Genomic DNA, 19,329 nt, shown 5'->3' on the forward strand with positions numbered 1-19,329 from the left:
TTTCTTTGAGGCAATTGCTGCTTTCAAACAGGATCTATAAAAGATGAAACAACCTTTGACTTGTTTCCCTCTGATGTCGGGAGATACCTGCAGCCAATGTTATTAGTTATTGCTTGAATTGATATGCGCCACGCTCTAGTGCAGCGTGTTGGCGGGTAAAAACCACTATGTGTTTCTCCCACGCCTCTTCCCTTTGGACAAACAGACGCACTCTGGCCTCCAACTGCAGGATTGTGTGGGATATGTACATCTAATTGGGCCTCAGAATAACAGCCGAGAGGAGGGAGAGTTCGTCAAGTTTAGCATTAAGAACTCAACAGGTTCAGTGTTCAAATTCAAAGAGAGATAAATGTTAAACACGCATTGGATCATGAAAATTCACATCGGATAAGTGTTTGTTTCTGCAGAGTAGTCATATAGTTCCTCTGCGTTTTTTGGGTTGCAACGGTACAACCAACCAAAACTGCTGTGTTGCTGAGCATTCATCATAACAAGTGCAACTCAATTTAGCACGAACCAATTTCCTGCCTCCCATTGTAGGTCATCTAGTGTGTGTGTTGTGCTATTCAAATCACGATTGAATTCATCTTTCACGGCTTCATCTAATAGAAGCCTCTGCAGTCAGATCTAACCCTGTTAATTTGAGCATCAATATAGCATAAGCATGCCTGTAGGGACACAGAGTACAGTAGCTTAACAGGGCCGATTGTTCTTCATCAGCATGTCCCATATTATGTACCTGTGACGTCTATTTGCTGCGCAGATACACGCAGTTATCAGACGCAGCAAGGCAGAAATTATTGTTAGTGTGCTATTATGCATGTGTGCCATCCCTGCAGGTTTGAAGACGTCAATAACTCTCCATAAATTCCTCCAACACATCCGTAATAACAATGGATAGAGTTCTCTGCCCTTTACTTCAAAGACGCATTGTTGTGCGTATCTGATTACGAGCAGAAAGCAGATGCAGCGGAGGGGGTGTAGCTGGAGGTGTGAAAATCCGAATGATCGTGTTTATTAAGCAAGCGAAACTGTCACAGCGAGATAACATGATGCTTTACACAGACGCGTCCTGCAAATAAGGGCAATTAGACACTTCAGAGACATCAGTAGCCTGTCTAGATTTCCTGATGTGTGTAAGGATTTATGTTCTCAACGGGGTAAGATAACTGATTTATTGTATTGAACATATACATGTAAAACAACAGTTGTGTTTTTATTGCTGATTTCCAGAATGTTGCACGAATGGAAACAAGGCAGCAAGTTCATGGTTCATTCAAGGTTCTATTCAACAACTTTTGGTTGTTGTTTTTTTTTATTGTATGTCCCCATTCAGATTCAGATCCCATATCTTCACTCAGAGAACAGTGGTTACAGTGTGAGCATGTTTGACCAAAGCATATTCCTTTCATATTGAATTGGAAATAAAGCATCCTGGAGCTTGATTTGTCTTTTAAATAACCTCTTTAGAGCTTCAGGAGTCCCCCTCGAAGGAAAGCAACAGAGCATAGAAACAGAATCAACTTTTAATTGGCAAAAAGTCATCATCACTGTCAGCGTGATCCATCCATCCATCCATCCATCCATCCATTCATCCATCCATCTTGTAGATGAGATGACCTCATTCGTCTCGTCTACAGCCGCTTTATCTGCCTTTTTGGGCGTGGCTTGAGTCTATCAAAGCTGACTACGGGCTCGAGGTGAAGTACACCCAGAATGCATCACCAGCGCATCATGGGGCCACACCCATAGACAGAGTCATTCACAGCTACGGACAATTTTAGAGTAATGAATTCACATAAATTGCATTTTCTTTGGAGGTGGGAAGAAACCATTTGCAAAAGGGCTCAAACCCGGTATCTTCTTATTGTGAGGCGACAGTGCTACCCACTACGCCATCATGATGCCTTGTAGGCATGATAATACTGTAAAAGGATTTTTATACTCTCACTGTTTAATAACTGATCTGCAAATGGCCCGTATATTATTTGTGAATCATGAATAAAGTCATTCGCTACAACTTCTGCCAGAAAGGCTGAATTCAGACAATGACTTGCGTGGCAGAATTGTACAAAAATCCATAATACAATAGTCTCTTATGGTTAAAACAAAAACAACAACAAATACTTTTTGGACTGTGGAATTGTACATTTGACAGGGAAAGCATCCATCGGTCCACATGCGGCCTCAGTCTATTTATAAGGCTGCCATTAACTGACAACTACTCCTTAGGCATAATATAAAAGACCAGTGCTGGCTGAAAGGCTGCATGTGTAGCTATTGATTACCAGCCGTAAGAGAATAAAAGATCTGGGAAACAGTGAGATGAGTAGCAATCAGGAAAGCTAGCTTTCCCTAAGGCAGTTTATAGACCCATTTGCCTTCATGGTATGAAATATCCCCCTACTGTTCACCCAGAGGGGGAGCAGTAAGTAAACCGCTGCGCAGAGAGTTGAGCTGGAAGTCTGGGTCCTCCCTGAAAGGCATTGTTCTTCACCAGCAAAATCTTTGCAGGGTGAGGGGTCAGTAGTGTGTATATGGTATACAGTAGTGTTACTTTGCATGACCTCTCTGGGCTGTCGGGGGGGGGGGGTCTGGTTTTCTTGAATGCCTTTTGTGCCATTTATATTCATTTTCAGCTCATAATGCCACATGCATTAGGCTTAGAGGCTGTAGCATCGAGTAGACTCTCATTTATCAGTGAGGTCACAAGGTCACATTGAGCTGTGTTACATACATACACAGTGCTGTTTGATTCAAATCAGAATGATGTGTATTAGCATTTAACTTTTACTTATCCAGATCATTCCTGCATTCAAAGATCACCTCACAGACCAAAGATTGAGTTGTTCAGAAGTATTTTGTTTTTTATGTCAGTATTTCGTTTTCACAATTCGTTCCTTGAACTGTGACGCAGCCATCCCAGCTGACGCAATGCATTCAGTTATTTGCTGTTTTTATTTATATATATTATATATATTTGTATACACGAGAGAATGAGAATCGGCAAACAATAGTGCAAATCAGCAACAGCAGCACAGTAGGACAGGCTCAGAGCGTCCCGGCTCACTGCAAGGGAACGACAGCTTTCACAGCTCGGGGGAAGAAGCTGTTTCTGAGCCTCGCGGTGCTGCTTCTTATTGTCCTGAACCGCTTCCCTGATGGGAGCGGGACAAACAGTTTGTGGCCCGGGTGGGTGGGGTCTGTGGCGATGCATCTGGCCCGCCTCTGGACTCTGGGGGTGTAGACACAGTCCAAATCAGGCAGACGGTGACCCACAATCCCCTGTGCTGTCCTCACCACCCGGGATAGGTCCTTCCTGTCCTGCGCCGTGCAGCTGCCGTACCATTCGGTCGCACTGAGACACAGGATGCTCTCTATCGTGGCCCGGTAAAAGTTTGCAAGCAGCACAGAGGAGAGTCCAGCCCGCTTCGGCTTCCTGAAGAAGAAGAGCCGTTGCTGGGCCTTCTTCACCAGGTGTCTGGTGTTGAGTGTCCAGGAGAGGTCAGAGGAGATGTGGATGCCCAGGAATTTAATGTTCTCTACATGCTCCACTGCTTCCCCTCGTATGCACAGGGGGGCATGTTCAGTCTTCCTGGACCTCCTGTAGTCCACTATGACCTCCTTGGTCTTGCTGGTGTTCAGAACAAGGCTGTTCCTCGAGCACCACAGCATCAGGTTCTGGACCTCCTCTCTGTAGTGGGTCTCATCGTTGTTGGAGATGTGACCCACCACAGTGGTGTCGTCCGCAAACTTCACAACCATGTTTGATGGTGGATGGCAGAGCAGCCGTGGGTGAAGAGGGTGAAGAGAGCAGGGCTGAGTACACAACCCTGGGGGGGTCCCAGTGTTCAGGACCAGAGGGGAAATAGCATCAAGTAGCAGAAAACAGGGAAAGAATGACATGAAAATGATGGAATGTGTTTATGCTACAGGTCACACATAGAATTAGTTGTTCATCTAATATATTATTTACTGCATTCATAGTATTTTACAAGGTTTTTTTTTTTAATTGCTAATACAATTCAAGTAAAATTAATGTAAAAGAAATCTGAATTTTTCTAAGGCATGGTAGCCTACCGCCAATTTAACATAAACAAAATGAAGAATACTGTTCTGGGAGGAATTTTGAAAATATGCAAAATGAATTTAATGGATGAAAGTTAAAAGATTTTGTGTGTTCAGTGCTATGATTACTGCCAACTGTGCTTTAATACGTTTTAGTCCAGCCAGAGCACATACAACCAATGGGAAGGCTGGTCAATAATGCTGAAGAAACAAAACTGATGCCGGCGAATCTTTCTCTAATTTCCTCAAATGTCGGCTGCATCTTTGCAACCTGGTTTTTATAACAATTACATTATTTGATAATGTGTTTTTTTTAAAGCAGCAAGAAAACTGTCCAAAGAAACCATATGAATAAAGCTGAGTCTTTCCCCCCTGAAGCTTGTTCCATGAACCTCAGACCCTCATCCAGATAACTGCTTTGCAAACATTTTGAGTTGTGTCACGGCTGAGCATCAGTTAAACGTGGTTCAGACTCTGTCGTTCACTTACAGGGTCATATTATGTAAGGTGATATGGTTGATTCTGTCGTTGAGGCGCGCTTTAATATTTGTCTACCTTGAACAGTGTGACTGCTGGGTTGTTGACACCACTTTCTAAATTTAAGCAATTTGTGTCAGTCAGGATATCAGGAAAGGCTTTCATGAAAAATGGTCTTCTTTCAGGTCTTAGTTTTAGATATTAGTAAAGACCCAAATCTGGCTGACGTGCAGTCCTTAGCGCTTCAGTGATTTTTCATTACTGCACACAGAGAATTGCTGACCATATTTTATGTAAATCATATTTCCAACAACCACACTGTTCCCTGCGGACAAAGACTCTGACTTCACTCAGTCAGGGCTGACCTTTCAGCCTTTTAAAGTATGGGTGTAGGCCAGTGACTCAAACGCTTAATCGGTTCATCCACACTTAGATCTCTTTGTGGATTCGCTGAAGGGAACGCATGCAAAATTATGCTGAATGCCTCCATGATAGAGGAAAATGAAGGTGAGATTTATTTCAAAGAAGCGCTGCCCATGGTTCAGAAATAAGGTTATTTATTGGAACGGGTCAAACTAAATTACAGTAGCCTTTAAAATCGTACATTTCCCAAGCATGCTCCTATTGATTGGATCCCATTAAAAGGGCTTTGCACCATATTTTCAATTTTACATTTGCTTTTGAGTTATTTACATTCGCATTCAAATGCATATGACCCTCAAAAAATAAATTACAATATAATTATTTCCCCTGTGGTCTTATTCGTTTGCAAGAGGAATGCATCAGACTGCAGAGCTGTCAAAGGCTCAAGCATGTTTTCAGCACACATTCGAGAGCTGGGCTGCTTTTCATTAGTGTCTGCTAGGTTCCACCTAAAACGTCAGTCCCCCTGCAAAGGACACACATGATGGTGTGGATGAGGTGAGATAATCAAACCCCACGCCCTACAAACCACGTTCATAAGGCTTACCTTGTTCTTTTGTTTTCAAATTACATTGTGATTATTTCCTGGAAATAAAATTTTACTAGATTACGTTTACTGGCAAAAAAAAAAAATCCCCCCAAAAATGTTGCATTAAAACTTTAAGAGGTTGTTCAAGAGGATGAAAAGCACAAACTAACAGATATTTGACCCTGAAGTGAAACAATCATATCCTAGGATTCAGGGGTAGTTCCCATGACAACAGTTTCATCTGTAAGGATTTGGTATTGTTGCGTTTTGGCCATTGGGTTGCATGATACCTGCATGCTTTTGTGGCCTAAATGCAAACTTTGTAAATGGAGTTTAGGCAAAGAAAAGTGCATAATATTTCTATATCAGCTTTAAAAAATCAGGAGATGTCCGAAGCAATTTCTTGATGTTTGGTGTAACGTCATCAGTGGGAGCAAGAAAGGACTCAATGGATCAGAAAGTCAAAGCAAGATGTGGCATTAATTAATTTTGTGACATCACACAAATGAATCTGAAATGTGCAGCCTGAGATGGCCTCACTGTCACTCGTGGAATCTATTAAGAAAGTCCCCTTCTCTGCCTTTTGAAGTGTCACAGATAATTTTCTGCCAAACAGATGTTGTACTGAGCTGCATCAAAACAAAACATTTCTGAATGATCTCTACATGTTGAAAAGAACTTTGCTCCAACTTTGTTCAGATTAGCATAAACCTCGCTGGGTTGAGTGTGATGATCAACAAAATAAAACAATGGGGGTCACACAAAGGTTTGGCAGACCTTCCCCAGTTTTACATTAACTTGATTATATAAGAGTATTTCCATATGTATATATATATAGTTTCAGTTTCTCCACTTAATCAGATTTATTTTCCATTTAGATATTTTGTTGCAAACATGAACATAACCTATCATGTCTGAGCCAACGTCTCTGTGCAGCTGGATGAATCGTCTTGTCTGCAGGGAGGTGCACAAAAACAGGCAGCTTGGCTGGAAACAAAGCTGCTGTTTGGTCTGGATTATTGATCACATTAATATGCAATGATTATTTTCTCAGGGAGAGTTTGTTGTCTAAATATTGGTTTGAAGACATGTTAATAATAAAAAAAATAAAAACAAAGCTTTGATAAAGTTCCACTAAAGTGATATGACATTTAAGGAATGTATTTTTGAAAATATTTCCAAGTGAAGTGTTTGTTACTCAGCACTTCAATGGAACACTTTTCAAAATGAATTATGGATTTCATCTGATTTATTTGTGTCATATCCACCATATTGGGCTGAAAGAAAGAAAGAAAGAACAAATTCATATTTTCTTTGGGGTCCGAAGTGGAATATATAGCAACATACATACACCTATTGCAGATACCTGAAATTAGAAAAAGGGAGAAATTAGTCACTTCAATCTCTTCATTTCAATATATTTTTTCCGCTGCAGCCCTTTTGACACTTCCTGTGTATAAGAATTATTTCTGTTATTTTTACTGTAATTAAACAAATAAACTTTCCTGCCATGTGATCTTTCATCGCATTCTGTTCCCAAACTCCTCCGTGAATCCCCCTTAAAGAGAGAGGGAGGGGAGGGATTCACGAGGAGGAGAAGAACAGGAAGACTCTGGTCAGAAATACTCTGAGCCCACTGGATGGAGCTGCAACAACACTCGGCAAGAGAGAAACCCACTCTAACCTGAGGACTAAAGCAGAAACGAGAACACTGCGCTCAGAACAACCTAAACACACCCACCGACGACAACCCCGCCTGTTGTTAAAGTCGTTTAAAATTAGAGTAAATTCCTGTGTGTGTGTGCAATAAATGACTGTGGATATGGCCGATAAAATAGTTTTAAAAAAACAGCAAATACATCAATAATGTTAATATGACATTAAAATTATTCTTAATTTTCCCTGTTTATTATGAGGCAATGTTTTCCATGTTTACAGATGGAGCTGATACTTGCTGTAGTGATCCTAATTGAAGGGGCATTACGCTGCAATAGGCCAGAAAATATATTGTTTTTAATAGATAACTGACTGGGATTAGAACAACAATCTGAAAATAAATTGCTAATGAGTGGAACAGAAACGCCTGAACGGAATGTGAACTTAATGCCCTGCTATTATATTCCTCCTTCCACAATTTTCTAAGTCTGAATTCTTGACACATTCCACATCCACTGCAAAAAAAAAAAAAAGGACAAAGTGTTGACCCAGACTAAAAATGTTGGTTTTAATATACTTGTGCACTGCTGATGACTCCAGATACATTTATGAGTGTTAGCCAACAAAGCAAACCCAAGTCTAGCCAAACAAACTGGAATGAAAGGCGGCCTTTGATCCCCGGGGCTGACCGAAGTGACTTCAGCACTTCAGCTCGATTGTTTTCAGCTGAGCTTTTGCTGGGTGGCTTCGCTTCAAGCTACAATTCAAACTGCCGGAAGAGGATTTACTCGGGATTTAAGAACCGCAGAGTTGGCTCTCCGGAAAACTCTCGGCTAAAGCAAATAAATGCTCATTTTCAGAGTCATTGCAAGCAGCCCCTCAAGTTATTGTGATGTCGGGCGATAAAAGCTTGCACCTCGTGCCTTTGTGATTTCTCAGGCCTGCGCCGTCATTTCACTTTGCCGCCAGCCAGATTTGTGTCGAGGCTGCGACGGCTCGCATTCCGTCTGATATAGTTGTGTGTGACATTTCAAAGAGGATTATGGGAATGCAATGTGATAAAAACTATTTTCACGTGACCCCTGAGCACTTGACCTCTGACGGGCTAGTGCAGCACAGTTCCAAGGCTCAGACCTTGTGGGACATGCTGTGCAGTCTGCTTGGATAGATTCATAATGGGATCACCTCTGTAAGGTGATCACAATAGAGCTCTTATTTAACACTAAACATGTCAATTACAAGTCTGGATAGTCAGAAATATGTCCAAAACGCATGAAGAAATAAGAAACAGCAACATCTCATCAGTCTCGACAGAGAACAAAAACATCAGCCAAGGCAGCTCAGTTTTCACATTATGTCATTGCACTTAAAACCAATACTCTTTGGTCCATGAAAACCTACCCCTACAGCTTGGAACAATATTAGTGTCATTACTTTTTTTTTATGCTTATTGAAGAAAAACAATATTTCACTAATAGCACTTTTCTTTTCTTCAGAATCTAGATCAGTAATTTAAGACAAGGCATCAGATTTGACACCAAGCAGAATCAGCACAGTTTCATCTTACATTTAATCTTAGCTGTGAGTCAGTGGCATTATTTTCTCACAGGAATGGCGTTTCCATGGTTCCTATAATAAATTCAAACATATTACTTGGATCCGGCTTTGGCGTTTGGTAAATCTTGTGGGGATGTTGGAAGTCTTGGAAAATAATGTCAAAAATGTAATGGATATAAAGATCGCCACCAACATCTAAGGGACTGTTCCTTCCTGTCCAAATTGTTTTTGTCAAAATCCAATTCAGAATCCAAAGAAAAGACAAACATTCAGCAAAGAAAGGACCTTAACGGCAAAGGTACTAAAACCAGCAGTAACATCGAGCCCAACCATCTGACAAACGCACACACACACACTAATATCCACCAGTAATATATTATTGTGTATGTGTTACTCGTAGCCAACATAAATACAGTTATGTGCTTGAACATGTTGACAAAGCAACCATTGGTGGTTGATGGATGACCGTGTGTGCCATGCTAATTTTTAGCACACATAAAAGGATGCTGTTATTTCCAGACCTGGGGTCACTGGGTAAATGCGGACCCATCAGTCTGCGACTATATCACTCAATCTTGATGCATGAGCAAAGAGGTACAAATTCAACGTGCTGCGGCCTTCTGGAGGGCACTGCACTCAACAGGACGCCATTTGGGCTAATTCCTGCATGGGGTTCAGACAATAGGCCACTATAGCACATGGAGTAATTACGTTGTGTCCACACATCTGGAGTTAAGCTTCCAGTGGAAGTCAATACACTTAAAAAAAAAATACAGGCAAGCCGATTTAGATGTGTAAAATCTAGTATGTGTGGACGGAACAAGTGAAGGGCGCACCCAAGTGAGTATTGCATGCATGTATGTATATGTGTGTGGCGGTGGGGAGGGGGGGACTTCAAACGTAGATGCTGATGAATTTATGCCAACTCTTGACCCTCGCATGTCATCTGCTCAAAGTTAATCACTGCTCTTGGAACAAGGAGAAAAGATCCTGTTTGAGCATCGAGCTCAAACAGGATTACATTTCCTACGTACAGCATCCCTCAAATCTCTAGCTTGCCTTCTATTTTCCCTCCACACTTATAGGCTCTCCTCTCTAGTTACAGCCATCTTGCTTCTATTTGACGACGTTATAGTCCCACTTTCCATAGCAATCCTATCTGCGTCATTTTGACAAACGCAGGCAGAGAGCTGTGCCATGTGGGGGTGGGGGGGGGGGTTAGATTTTGGTTGCATCTGGATTTTATAGCAGTTCAATTTTCTGTGCCGGTGCGTGACTCAGATTAGATGTGATGAGCCAGGCTGGCTAGCATGGAGTCAATGTGAATGTCAAATCTAGACTGATATTGGTATTGATCCGTATAGGTTGAGACAGTTGCTGAGCATTAGCTGCAACGCGCAGGGAGAAGGACTCTGGATTGGAACATTAGGGGAGGGGATTAGCCACGACTGCAGTTATCATCTCACCAATGTGGTTAGTTCTGTCTCTCTGTTTGCACTCTTGTATTTCCGTCCACGGCAGCCTTGCTTTACCTTGTGCATGCAATTTCATGTGCAACTCACCAAAAGTAGAAATATTTATAACTTTATTGATAGTTTACTTGTACAAGATGTACATTCATATTTTGTGAATGAAAAGGGGATAAACAAACTCTACGATGACTCATGATTCGGCATGCTTGCATATGAAATGATAGTCATTTTTATGGGTACAACAAATTGCATGGATTATTGATCAGTTCAGTCATCCCTGAAATGTCTGTAAACTCGGAGGCGCTACATTATTTTAGGCAAACAATGCACTACAGCCACACCTCCTAATTCCAATTTAACACTTGGAAAACGTACAAAAATAAATGCAAAGCCATGTAAAAAAAAATGTACACTTGAGTTCAACTATTTCATCTTTCATAAACTTTCAGACAAAAGAATAAATAAAACACCAATATGTTTAATTTAAAATGGAGACATAGATAAACAATTCCTCATGAAAGTCTGCTAACGGAAAATGTTTTCGGAGACTGTTAGAGGCATCGAGATCTCAGCCAGATCGACATGTTGATCACAGCTCTGACTGCAGTGCTGTCAAAGTAAGTTCCCAAACAATTCAAATCCTCTGATCTAGTCTAGGAAGAATTTGCAAAATAGACAAAATTATTGAAAAATGAACGGTGAAATACCACATGCAGAGTCCAGCAAAATCAATTCATCTTTGTAAAGAACGGTTTGGTTTGGCTTAAAATGCTGCTTTTAGGATTTCTTTTTTTTTAATTAGAAACACTTTCATTATCCAAAAGTAAATGGATTCCTCAGATGTGAGTAGCGAAAAGATTTCTTTTAGAACCCGACCCTAATTTCTGCACCATCTAAAAGTGTGCTCATGTTTTCCTCAACAAGTGACCTGATGTATACAAAACCGCCGGAATACACAGGAGGAATTACGCGGGATATGGCACCTAGTAACGACCGACTCTTGTCGAATCAATAAAATATACACTGCCGTAAGAAATACTGTGTCTGGCAAACAAAGTCAAAACTCCAACAGTGCATGAAAAACAACAAATGAATCATTGGGTCTCTTTATTCTTGAGGATTAACTGCTAGCTGTTTTTTATTTTTTATTTTTTTGCTATTTACAGTATTGCACTTAAACTGCACACCATTGCATTTCAGTTTGACTGACGCTTTCTTCTTATTTTCAGAATTACAAAAAGAAGAAGAAAAAAAAAAGAAACATGTTTATTACCCTTTATCCAAGATATCCTTTTTGCTCATCACGTGACAATATCAAATCGTACTAAAGTAGTATCTGCTTGTAGTGCCATTTGTAAACACCCACATACGAGAGCTGAAGTGCAAAGGCCATCTTCACTTCTTTACCCAGGGCACGACACAATAAACAGAGCGTAATAAAGACGCAGAGAAGGAGCACGCTGTGAGGAGAGATGCACGCCAAGCCTCGCTGACATGCCCAGCGACACGGAGAACGTCGAAAGGAAAATGAGCTGTTGCTTTTGTTACAGCATGAGTCCATAAGAGGAAGGGTGTCAAACCATGACGGAGACCAATCGCCTCGTAAGCGGAGGGATTTGTGGGCAGGTTGAATGATGGTGTCTAAAAAGAGTTGCTGTGTGTGTCAGGCATGGCGGCCAGTTCCAGAATGATCCTCCGTTAGAGCTCATGCACTTGGCAGCAGAAGGGAACACAGTGGTTGGAGACAAATATGGCCCTTTTAATGGTTTTTCTTTCTTTTTTTTTATCTTCATTTTTATAGGGAGGGTGGGGCTCGGGGGGGTTGTAAAGGTGAGAGCCATTCCAATGCCTCTGTGAGGTGGCGTTTTGGGCTCGTTTCACCCCCATGCTCAACTCTCTGCATGGTCAACATGGCGGCAGCCAGCGCCAGTGAGGCTCTACTTAGCTGCCTGTCAGTTTGCTCTGTTCTAAATCTTCTGGTCTGACGGGCCCCGGCTCGGCCCTCAGACAGACATCCACATGTGTTTGTACGGTCCTTGGGATGAGATCTGTGCCTGGAGTGGACTGAGCCACTGGCCCCGCAGAAGTCCTGCCTGTTGGGGCGAAAAGTAGAAGGTGATTTCATTGGTATTTAATTACCGTTCTCTACAAGTGGTTTGTTTTGGCAGCTGGTTTTGTGACAATTTTCCCGCTCCCTCCTTCTTTTCTTATTTTCTTCCTCCTCTGTTCTCCCCCTCTCTCTCACACACACACTCTTCTCCACCCTCTCTGTACGCGTTCCTCTCTTTCATTCTCTCTCAGTGTTTTTGTTTAGTTTAGTTTTAGCTGTGAATGTCACGGCCCTTTCACAGGCTCAGTCTTGTGCGAGAGGCGCTTATGGGCATCAGGCGAGCGGCGAGGCAGCCCGGTGGGGTCAGAGTCCCAGAGCCTCGGCGTGTTTTCTTGCCTTGAGTCGCAGGTCGGCAATGCTGGAGTTCTTGCTGTTGCTTTTGGCAGCTGCTGCCACCGCGGCCGCTGCAGAGGCAGAGTCTGCTAGCGATGCGATTGGTAGTCCGAAGGGAGGGGGTGGGAACATCAAGTAGGGGGCATGAGCAGCCAGGTGAGGATGGAGGTGAGGGTGGGAATGGGCGACTCCATCCAACTGGAGCTGAGCTTGAACCTGCAGAACAGCAAAGAGCAAAGTTTGTCAGCATGGATGCCGCAGGCGATGTGTGTGTGTGTGTGTGTGTGTGTGTGTGTGGAGGGTTTAGGATTTACGTTTCACACTCTGACACTATTAAACCCCTCTTCAGGTTTTGCCCCCTCAGAGCTGTTGCTTACAGTTTGTTTTCTAAGAAAATAGTTCAGGACTGCACTCTGCACTTCAGCCCTTTTTTCTTGTCAGCTATTCTAAAAGTTAATGAATCATACATTGCTCTCAGACACCACATCCAATTTAATCATCTCGAATCAAAGTCTTTCTAAGACCTAGAACAGATTTGTTTAATTCAGAGTGAGGACTCCGTTATACCCTTGGAAATATGCAGTCTTGTTATCCTGATTATGTATTCAATTGCATAAATAAACAATTTTGCACTAAAAAGATATTCACATATTTGGAGTTATAAATATTTATCCAGACATATTCCTGAGTCAAGGGAAAAAGAAACCATAAGGAGCATAGAATATCAGTTTTCACATTCTTGGCAATTATTTTATAAGAAGTAGATGAAAATTAAGCCTCCGTTCACTTCAGAAGCATCGAGCTGAGCCTGTTGCCATCGTTCATGTGTTTCAAACGCTGCAGGAAGAAGTGCTAAAACGAAACTATTTCATGCTTTCTTCTCCAACCAAAATAGAATGATTTAAAGTCAAAGTTTTAACTTGACGAAATATTACTTTTTACTTTCTCACCTCTCATATCCACTGAAAATACTGAAAGTGATTTGTGTTAATGTTGATAAAAGAAAGGGAAAATTAATTTGAACCATAATTTGTAGTGCTCATGCAAAAAAGTTCTTTTTTTTTAATGCTTCTACAGATGGTGACTGTGTTTGTATGTTCTGTTTAAACTCACACACTCATATGTTGCATCGCTTTTTTGTTAAATAAATCTGTTTTTCCTTTATGTGCCAGTTGATACAGAAGACTAGATGAGGTGAATCACGTGACACGAAGGTTCCGGGCTACATTCAACCCTCAAACCTTGCGGTTAAAGTCTTGCACCAAACGAAACATCTAACCGATCTGTTGTTTTAAATGTTGCGTTGTAAAATCCATCTGTGATGCTGCCCACTGCTTATTTCAACCTCAAACAGCAAGCCTTTCTCAAAATGCAGGCCTCAAGCATCCAACCCTGCCAGTGTAGCTCAATGCCAATATCCATCAGAGCCCACTCTATTCCCTGCTTTCATCATCTCTTTTATGTGCTTGCGCCTGCCTCACTGTTGGTTTAATTAGGGCGCTGCTTTTCACGAGGGTCAAGCAGACAACACAGTGGTCAGGATTAAAAAGCAGATAACAGCAGATCAAATGTCTGTCCACCTCCCCTCTGCCTGGATGCCTGGACAGTCCTCACAGTCAGGAGGTGAGACAGCACTGAGTTTAGAGCTGCTCCATCCCCCTCCAACCCACACACACACACACAGACTGTCTCTCATCACTTTCATCCAATAGCTGCACATGACCTATAGATTCATGTCAGTGTGCAAATATAGAACACCTATTATGACTCTCATTCTGCCACAACACAGACACACACACACACACACATACACACACAAAGCTGCACACGTTGACCTGTAGAGTCCTCTGTTTCCACACAAGATACTGAGTTGGGTTTTTTTTATATATATGTGCATTTATTAATTTGTCCTGATGTAGAGTTCTATCATGTAATCATATTAAATCGTAATTTTTGAAAGCATTATCAGCGCCTGCTTATAAAGAACATGGCCTACCTGTTGGAAGGGCATCCGGAGGGCTCCCATGTTGACGTAGGGCGCTACTCTGCATGCATCAAGGTGACTGCCGCTGCCCAGAATAACACCTGGAGAGAAGGGAAAGATGTCTGTCAGACAGCCAGACAGTTGTTGTTATGTGAGATAGGGAGGTCACAGTTTTTCCACATGCAGATAAAAATAGTGTCAAATTGTTAAACCAAAATAACTCAAGCAAAATTTTTGAGATAATTCAAAATGTTATAAAAAGCCGACATTTACCTTTGTGCATCTGATTTTCTTGTTTTCGACATTTTGCTCTTCTGTTCTGAAACCAGACCTATAAAAGAAAAAGCAAATGGTTGATGAGAACATATCATAATTATAAGAAGAAGAAAAATAATAATAATAAAAGACAAGCTAACACTGAAGCTGATACTAACATTTTATACTTTTTTATTCATATGTCATTCGATTATAGTACAATGGACAAACCATTTATTTCTAAACAGTGACAACAAATATTTTAGCAAATAAAACCTACTTAGTTGTATAAATTGTTGTAGGACTAATAAAAATAAAGGTGCATTAGTTATATGAAATAAATAAAACACAAGTGCAATTTAAAAAAAGGATGCCAGTCGAAATAACACACCAGAGACAATCCTGAAATTAAACCACAGCTCGGTATAAGCGTGATAATTAAATGCTTGGAGGAACGTGGTGCCACAATAATAAAGTACCGCAGCATTAAACCAAAACCTCACAGACCGCGACGGAATGCTGCAAGAATGCCGGAATACTCCGCCGTCGAAGTTGTGACTCCTCGTTGGGGCTGCAGGCCTTTTGTTAATCGCCTAATGATCTTGGTGAATAATATTATCTCCCCCCCCCCCCTTTCGACCCCGCAACGATTATCATTTACAGATGCGCAATTAGGGGATTGGTCGCGGAGCACAAAGTCCGCAGACTGATGATGATGATGGTGATGATGATTCAAGGTGCCGTGGAACCATTCTGAGCAGCGTGGAAAGGCGGACAACGTTGTGTCGATGGGACAGCAATTACAGGGCAGTCGATAAATGTGTATTAGTGACGAGACTAACGGCAGGAGAGAAAGGGGACTGGGGAAATGTATTATTATTATTATTATTATTATTATTATTATTATCATGATTATTATTAGTTAGTGTTAGTAGTAGTAGTATGAAAGAAAATAGTAACATTATATAAGAATATATAGGCACATTATTTTCGTAATATAACATTTACATTTTTGAAACAATCAATTATTATTCTTATTATTCTTATTATTGTTATTATTATTATTGTTATTGTTGTTGTTGTTGTTGTTGTTATTACACGAGCACACGCTGTAAATTGTCCTGAATGTACAGGCGGTAAATGATGATGGAAAAAGTGCTGGTGAGAATCCCAGGTGATTTTAGATGCACAGAAATCCCTCAGATAAATCAAGGCTAATATTAGATGGGCCCGAGATCAATTCCAATTACGCGCCAGTATGTTAAGCAAAGTGAACTACACTGGTTCAGACAGTTATTTCTTCATTAAGGGCCACTCAATGATGCGCTTCACAAATACCCTAATCTCATTTCCTTTTTGATTTTTTAATAGAGACAGTGAATAATGACATTTAATTTAGCAGCGCGCCAGAAACCCAGAGATATTAGTCCTAACCGGATTACTGCCTGCTCCTCACCAAGCTCTCATAACTTTCAATTAGATTCATTGACAGCTGCTCGGAGCGCTGGTTCACAGCCTGCAACAGCCCTCCTGCAATTCACGCTCACTAAATCTGGAGAAAACATGTTCCTAAAAAAAAAAGACGCCTAAAAAGAGGCCCGAAGAAGAAGAGCCTATAAACATGCGTCGTTTTCCGAGGAGGAACAATCAGCGCGCTCTGCGCGTTCACTGTCTGATCACAGGAACATGCGCACCAGCGGCCATACTTACGCCATCATTCATTTTAATGCGCAGGCTATAAACTTTATTAGTGGTGGTTGTAATATACTATTGTAAACAATGTCTGTCAATTTTCAGATCAAAATGGTACAGTTGGTGGCTTTTAAACCTCTATGAAGGCTCTTATTCATCCGATTAGATGGCCGAACAGCGGCAGAGTTGGGCCAGAATTGAGTTATTTCTAATCTGCTTTTATGGGGACACTGCATCAAGACAATGGCAGATATTACAAAGAAAATGATGAGAGATACGAGCTGACATAACAGCGCGTCCCCTGAAGCAGCCATTCAGGCTCTTCATTCATTTTAATCATTGGTTGGGATTGTTTTATTTATGTTATTGGAGGGGTTCGTAGGGGTACAGGGGTGGAAGGAGAAGAGTCTATAGTTTCTACAGGCACGATCAGGACGTCATTTTTATCCAAACGTGGATAACAAAAACACCGCGTTTAAAAGATGATACTTGTCTTTAATTTTATATGCATTTATTCCCGATTACCACAGAAGACACGCGCCGCGTTCTGAAATATTGGATCTAAATTCGAATTAATCTGGACGAAATAATTTTATAGGAGACTGATGAGTTTTTTTTACTTTCGGTCCAGAGCAGACAAAAATCATCTCTTTGTGTCTGACCAGAAGCGGGAGGAAAGGCTCGGGTTTAAGCATGACTTGTGGCTCACGCAGTGTTTTCCCTTGAAATTATTTTGATCTTAAACCCTGCAAGCTGCAACCAAAACAAAAACTCGATCTTAATGTCGCGCCAGAACACAATGTTGCAGTTTCCCTGCAGCCGCTCGAACGATCAGAGCTGAGATATCCTGACAGAACCTGAACACACCAGTCTGCTCACCTGCACCCTGGCCTCGGACAGCCCCAGCCGCTGGCTCAGCTCCTCTCTCATGAACGCGTCCGGGTAGTGCGTCTCGTCGAAGAGCCGCTCCAGCTCGTTGAGCTGCTCCAGGGTGAAGTTCGTGCGACTCCTCCGCTGCTTCAGTTTGCTCTGTGCGTCCTCGTCCTCCGACTTCACGTCCTCCTTTTTCTCCTTGCACTCGTATATCCCTGTTGGGCGGCCCATGGTTTTTTTTGGGGGGGGGGGGGGGGGGGGAGAATATGTGTTCAAATTCTGGGTTTTACATCTTTACCATCTCTCTAACTCTTTACTAACACACACACGCACACACCACACACGCACGCTGCTGCTGCCCCCCCTCTGCTTTACACTGGTCCCTGTCAGGGGCCTCATGTCTGGACGTTCGGCCGCAACACACAGATATGTGCATGGCTACATGCGCTTCAGGCCTCCATGAGTCCGTGTGTGATGGCAGTTTAAAAAGGAACCCGGTTAAATATGCTTTAAAGAGCAGAGATTCAGATTCAGGCGCCTCCGATAAACACGCAGAGGTGATTTCAGGCTGTAAATAAAAAGGTCTTGACATTCCATAAATGTCTGTATTCCACGCCGTTTGCGCTGCAACGCTGCCAGCGTGCGTGGAGGCTCCTCTGCACGTCCCTCTGGTGATGAATGAATATGGTGATCATTGTTTGATTATTAATAACAAGCCTGGCAGCCGCAGCTTTATGAGGTGAGCATGTCGTTTTACACCCGTGAAAGCCGTTTAGATTTTACGTTTAAAATAATGCAAAATGTGTGTTTAGACCCAGACGCGCAGAGAGAACACGTTCTTCTGCAAAATACTACCTGAATGCAATGAGCAAATACTGCAGAATAAAGCGGAGCAACGGGGATCATTGCGTCCTACTACAGGATAAATATAGAAACAAGCTCGAATTACTCTGTAAATGTCTCAAACTTCCACGGCGCAGTGTGACTGCTGAGTGAAACGAGGCCTCTTCTGCTGTTCGGCTGCGCGTTTTAACCGTTTCATAAATGACAAGATATTTAAAGGAGGCATTCTGTGATTGTTTGCTTGCAGTTTTCTAGTCGAGACAAATTTAACAACTCAAAATGTGACTCTGGGGCGCGTCATAGTACCGGAGTATGAAGAACTCGCAGGCGATAGAATTATAAAGGCGCATCAGCGGAGGTACCGCAGCTAAACATTTAAATAACGTCAAATATAATCTATAATGTCGCTAAAATAAATAAAATAACTGGCAGTGGAGAAGACTTCCATATTCTGTCAGGCTTCAGTTATTTTTGTTGGTAAATACTTTTGGATTTACAAAATATTAAATTACCATTAAAACGAGGTCAATATAAAATTGTATTATATAAAAAAAATGCAATTACTGCATTTTGATTGGCCGAGGAGTTAAAACAATCATCAAATAGTTAAAACGACTGCAGGACGAAGGGCCCGCCTCCTGCTGTGTGAAATAACCCATGTAAAAACAGAATATTGTTTTAACTCTGCACATTTTCCTGAACTAAAAAAAAAACATGCTCCTCTGTGATAATAAAACTCTTTTTGCGCGGATAAAGAAAACATTTGAACTTGAGAAATGTCCCGATGCAAACCGGAGTATTCACTGAGAACAACACGGAGCCCTTAATTCTTACCCTCGGAGGCTCTGGAGGCGTTAAAGTCCTTCAGTTTGTCCTTCTCCAGCTCGACGTGCTCCTTGAACAGATGCACCGGGCAGTGGCTGCCCTCCGTTATGTCCTGCAGGTTGGTCTCCGGGCTGCCCAGCTCCCTCGCCCGCGTCAACCCGCTCTCCAAAACTTCCCTGTACGTGATACTCTCTTTGCTCGTCTCCTTGGGTTTCTGATCGAAAGATTTCGA

General features: G+C 41.9%; 1 protein-coding gene across 1 annotated transcript; it reads right to left on the bottom strand.

Annotated features, from left to right (window-relative positions):
* Positions 1 to 12,185: 12,185 nt before the first annotated feature.
* On the bottom strand, positions 12,186 to 19,323 carry shox (shox homeobox; the record flags this gene model as incomplete). The annotated part of the gene is made up of 6 exons (XM_068746600.1): positions 12,186 to 12,275; positions 12,629 to 12,841; positions 14,622 to 14,710; positions 14,883 to 14,940; positions 17,436 to 17,644; positions 19,107 to 19,323. Coding segments are annotated over 6 exons (876 nt in total), but the record flags the coding sequence as incomplete, so codon positions are not given.
* Between the last annotated feature and the right edge of the window lie 6 nt (positions 19,324 to 19,329).

This window comes from Brachionichthys hirsutus, chromosome 12 (genome assembly GCF_040956055.1).
Source record: "Brachionichthys hirsutus isolate HB-005 chromosome 12, CSIRO-AGI_Bhir_v1, whole genome shotgun sequence".
In the NCBI taxonomy this organism is placed as follows: domain Eukaryota; kingdom Metazoa; phylum Chordata; class Actinopteri; order Lophiiformes; family Brachionichthyidae; genus Brachionichthys; species Brachionichthys hirsutus.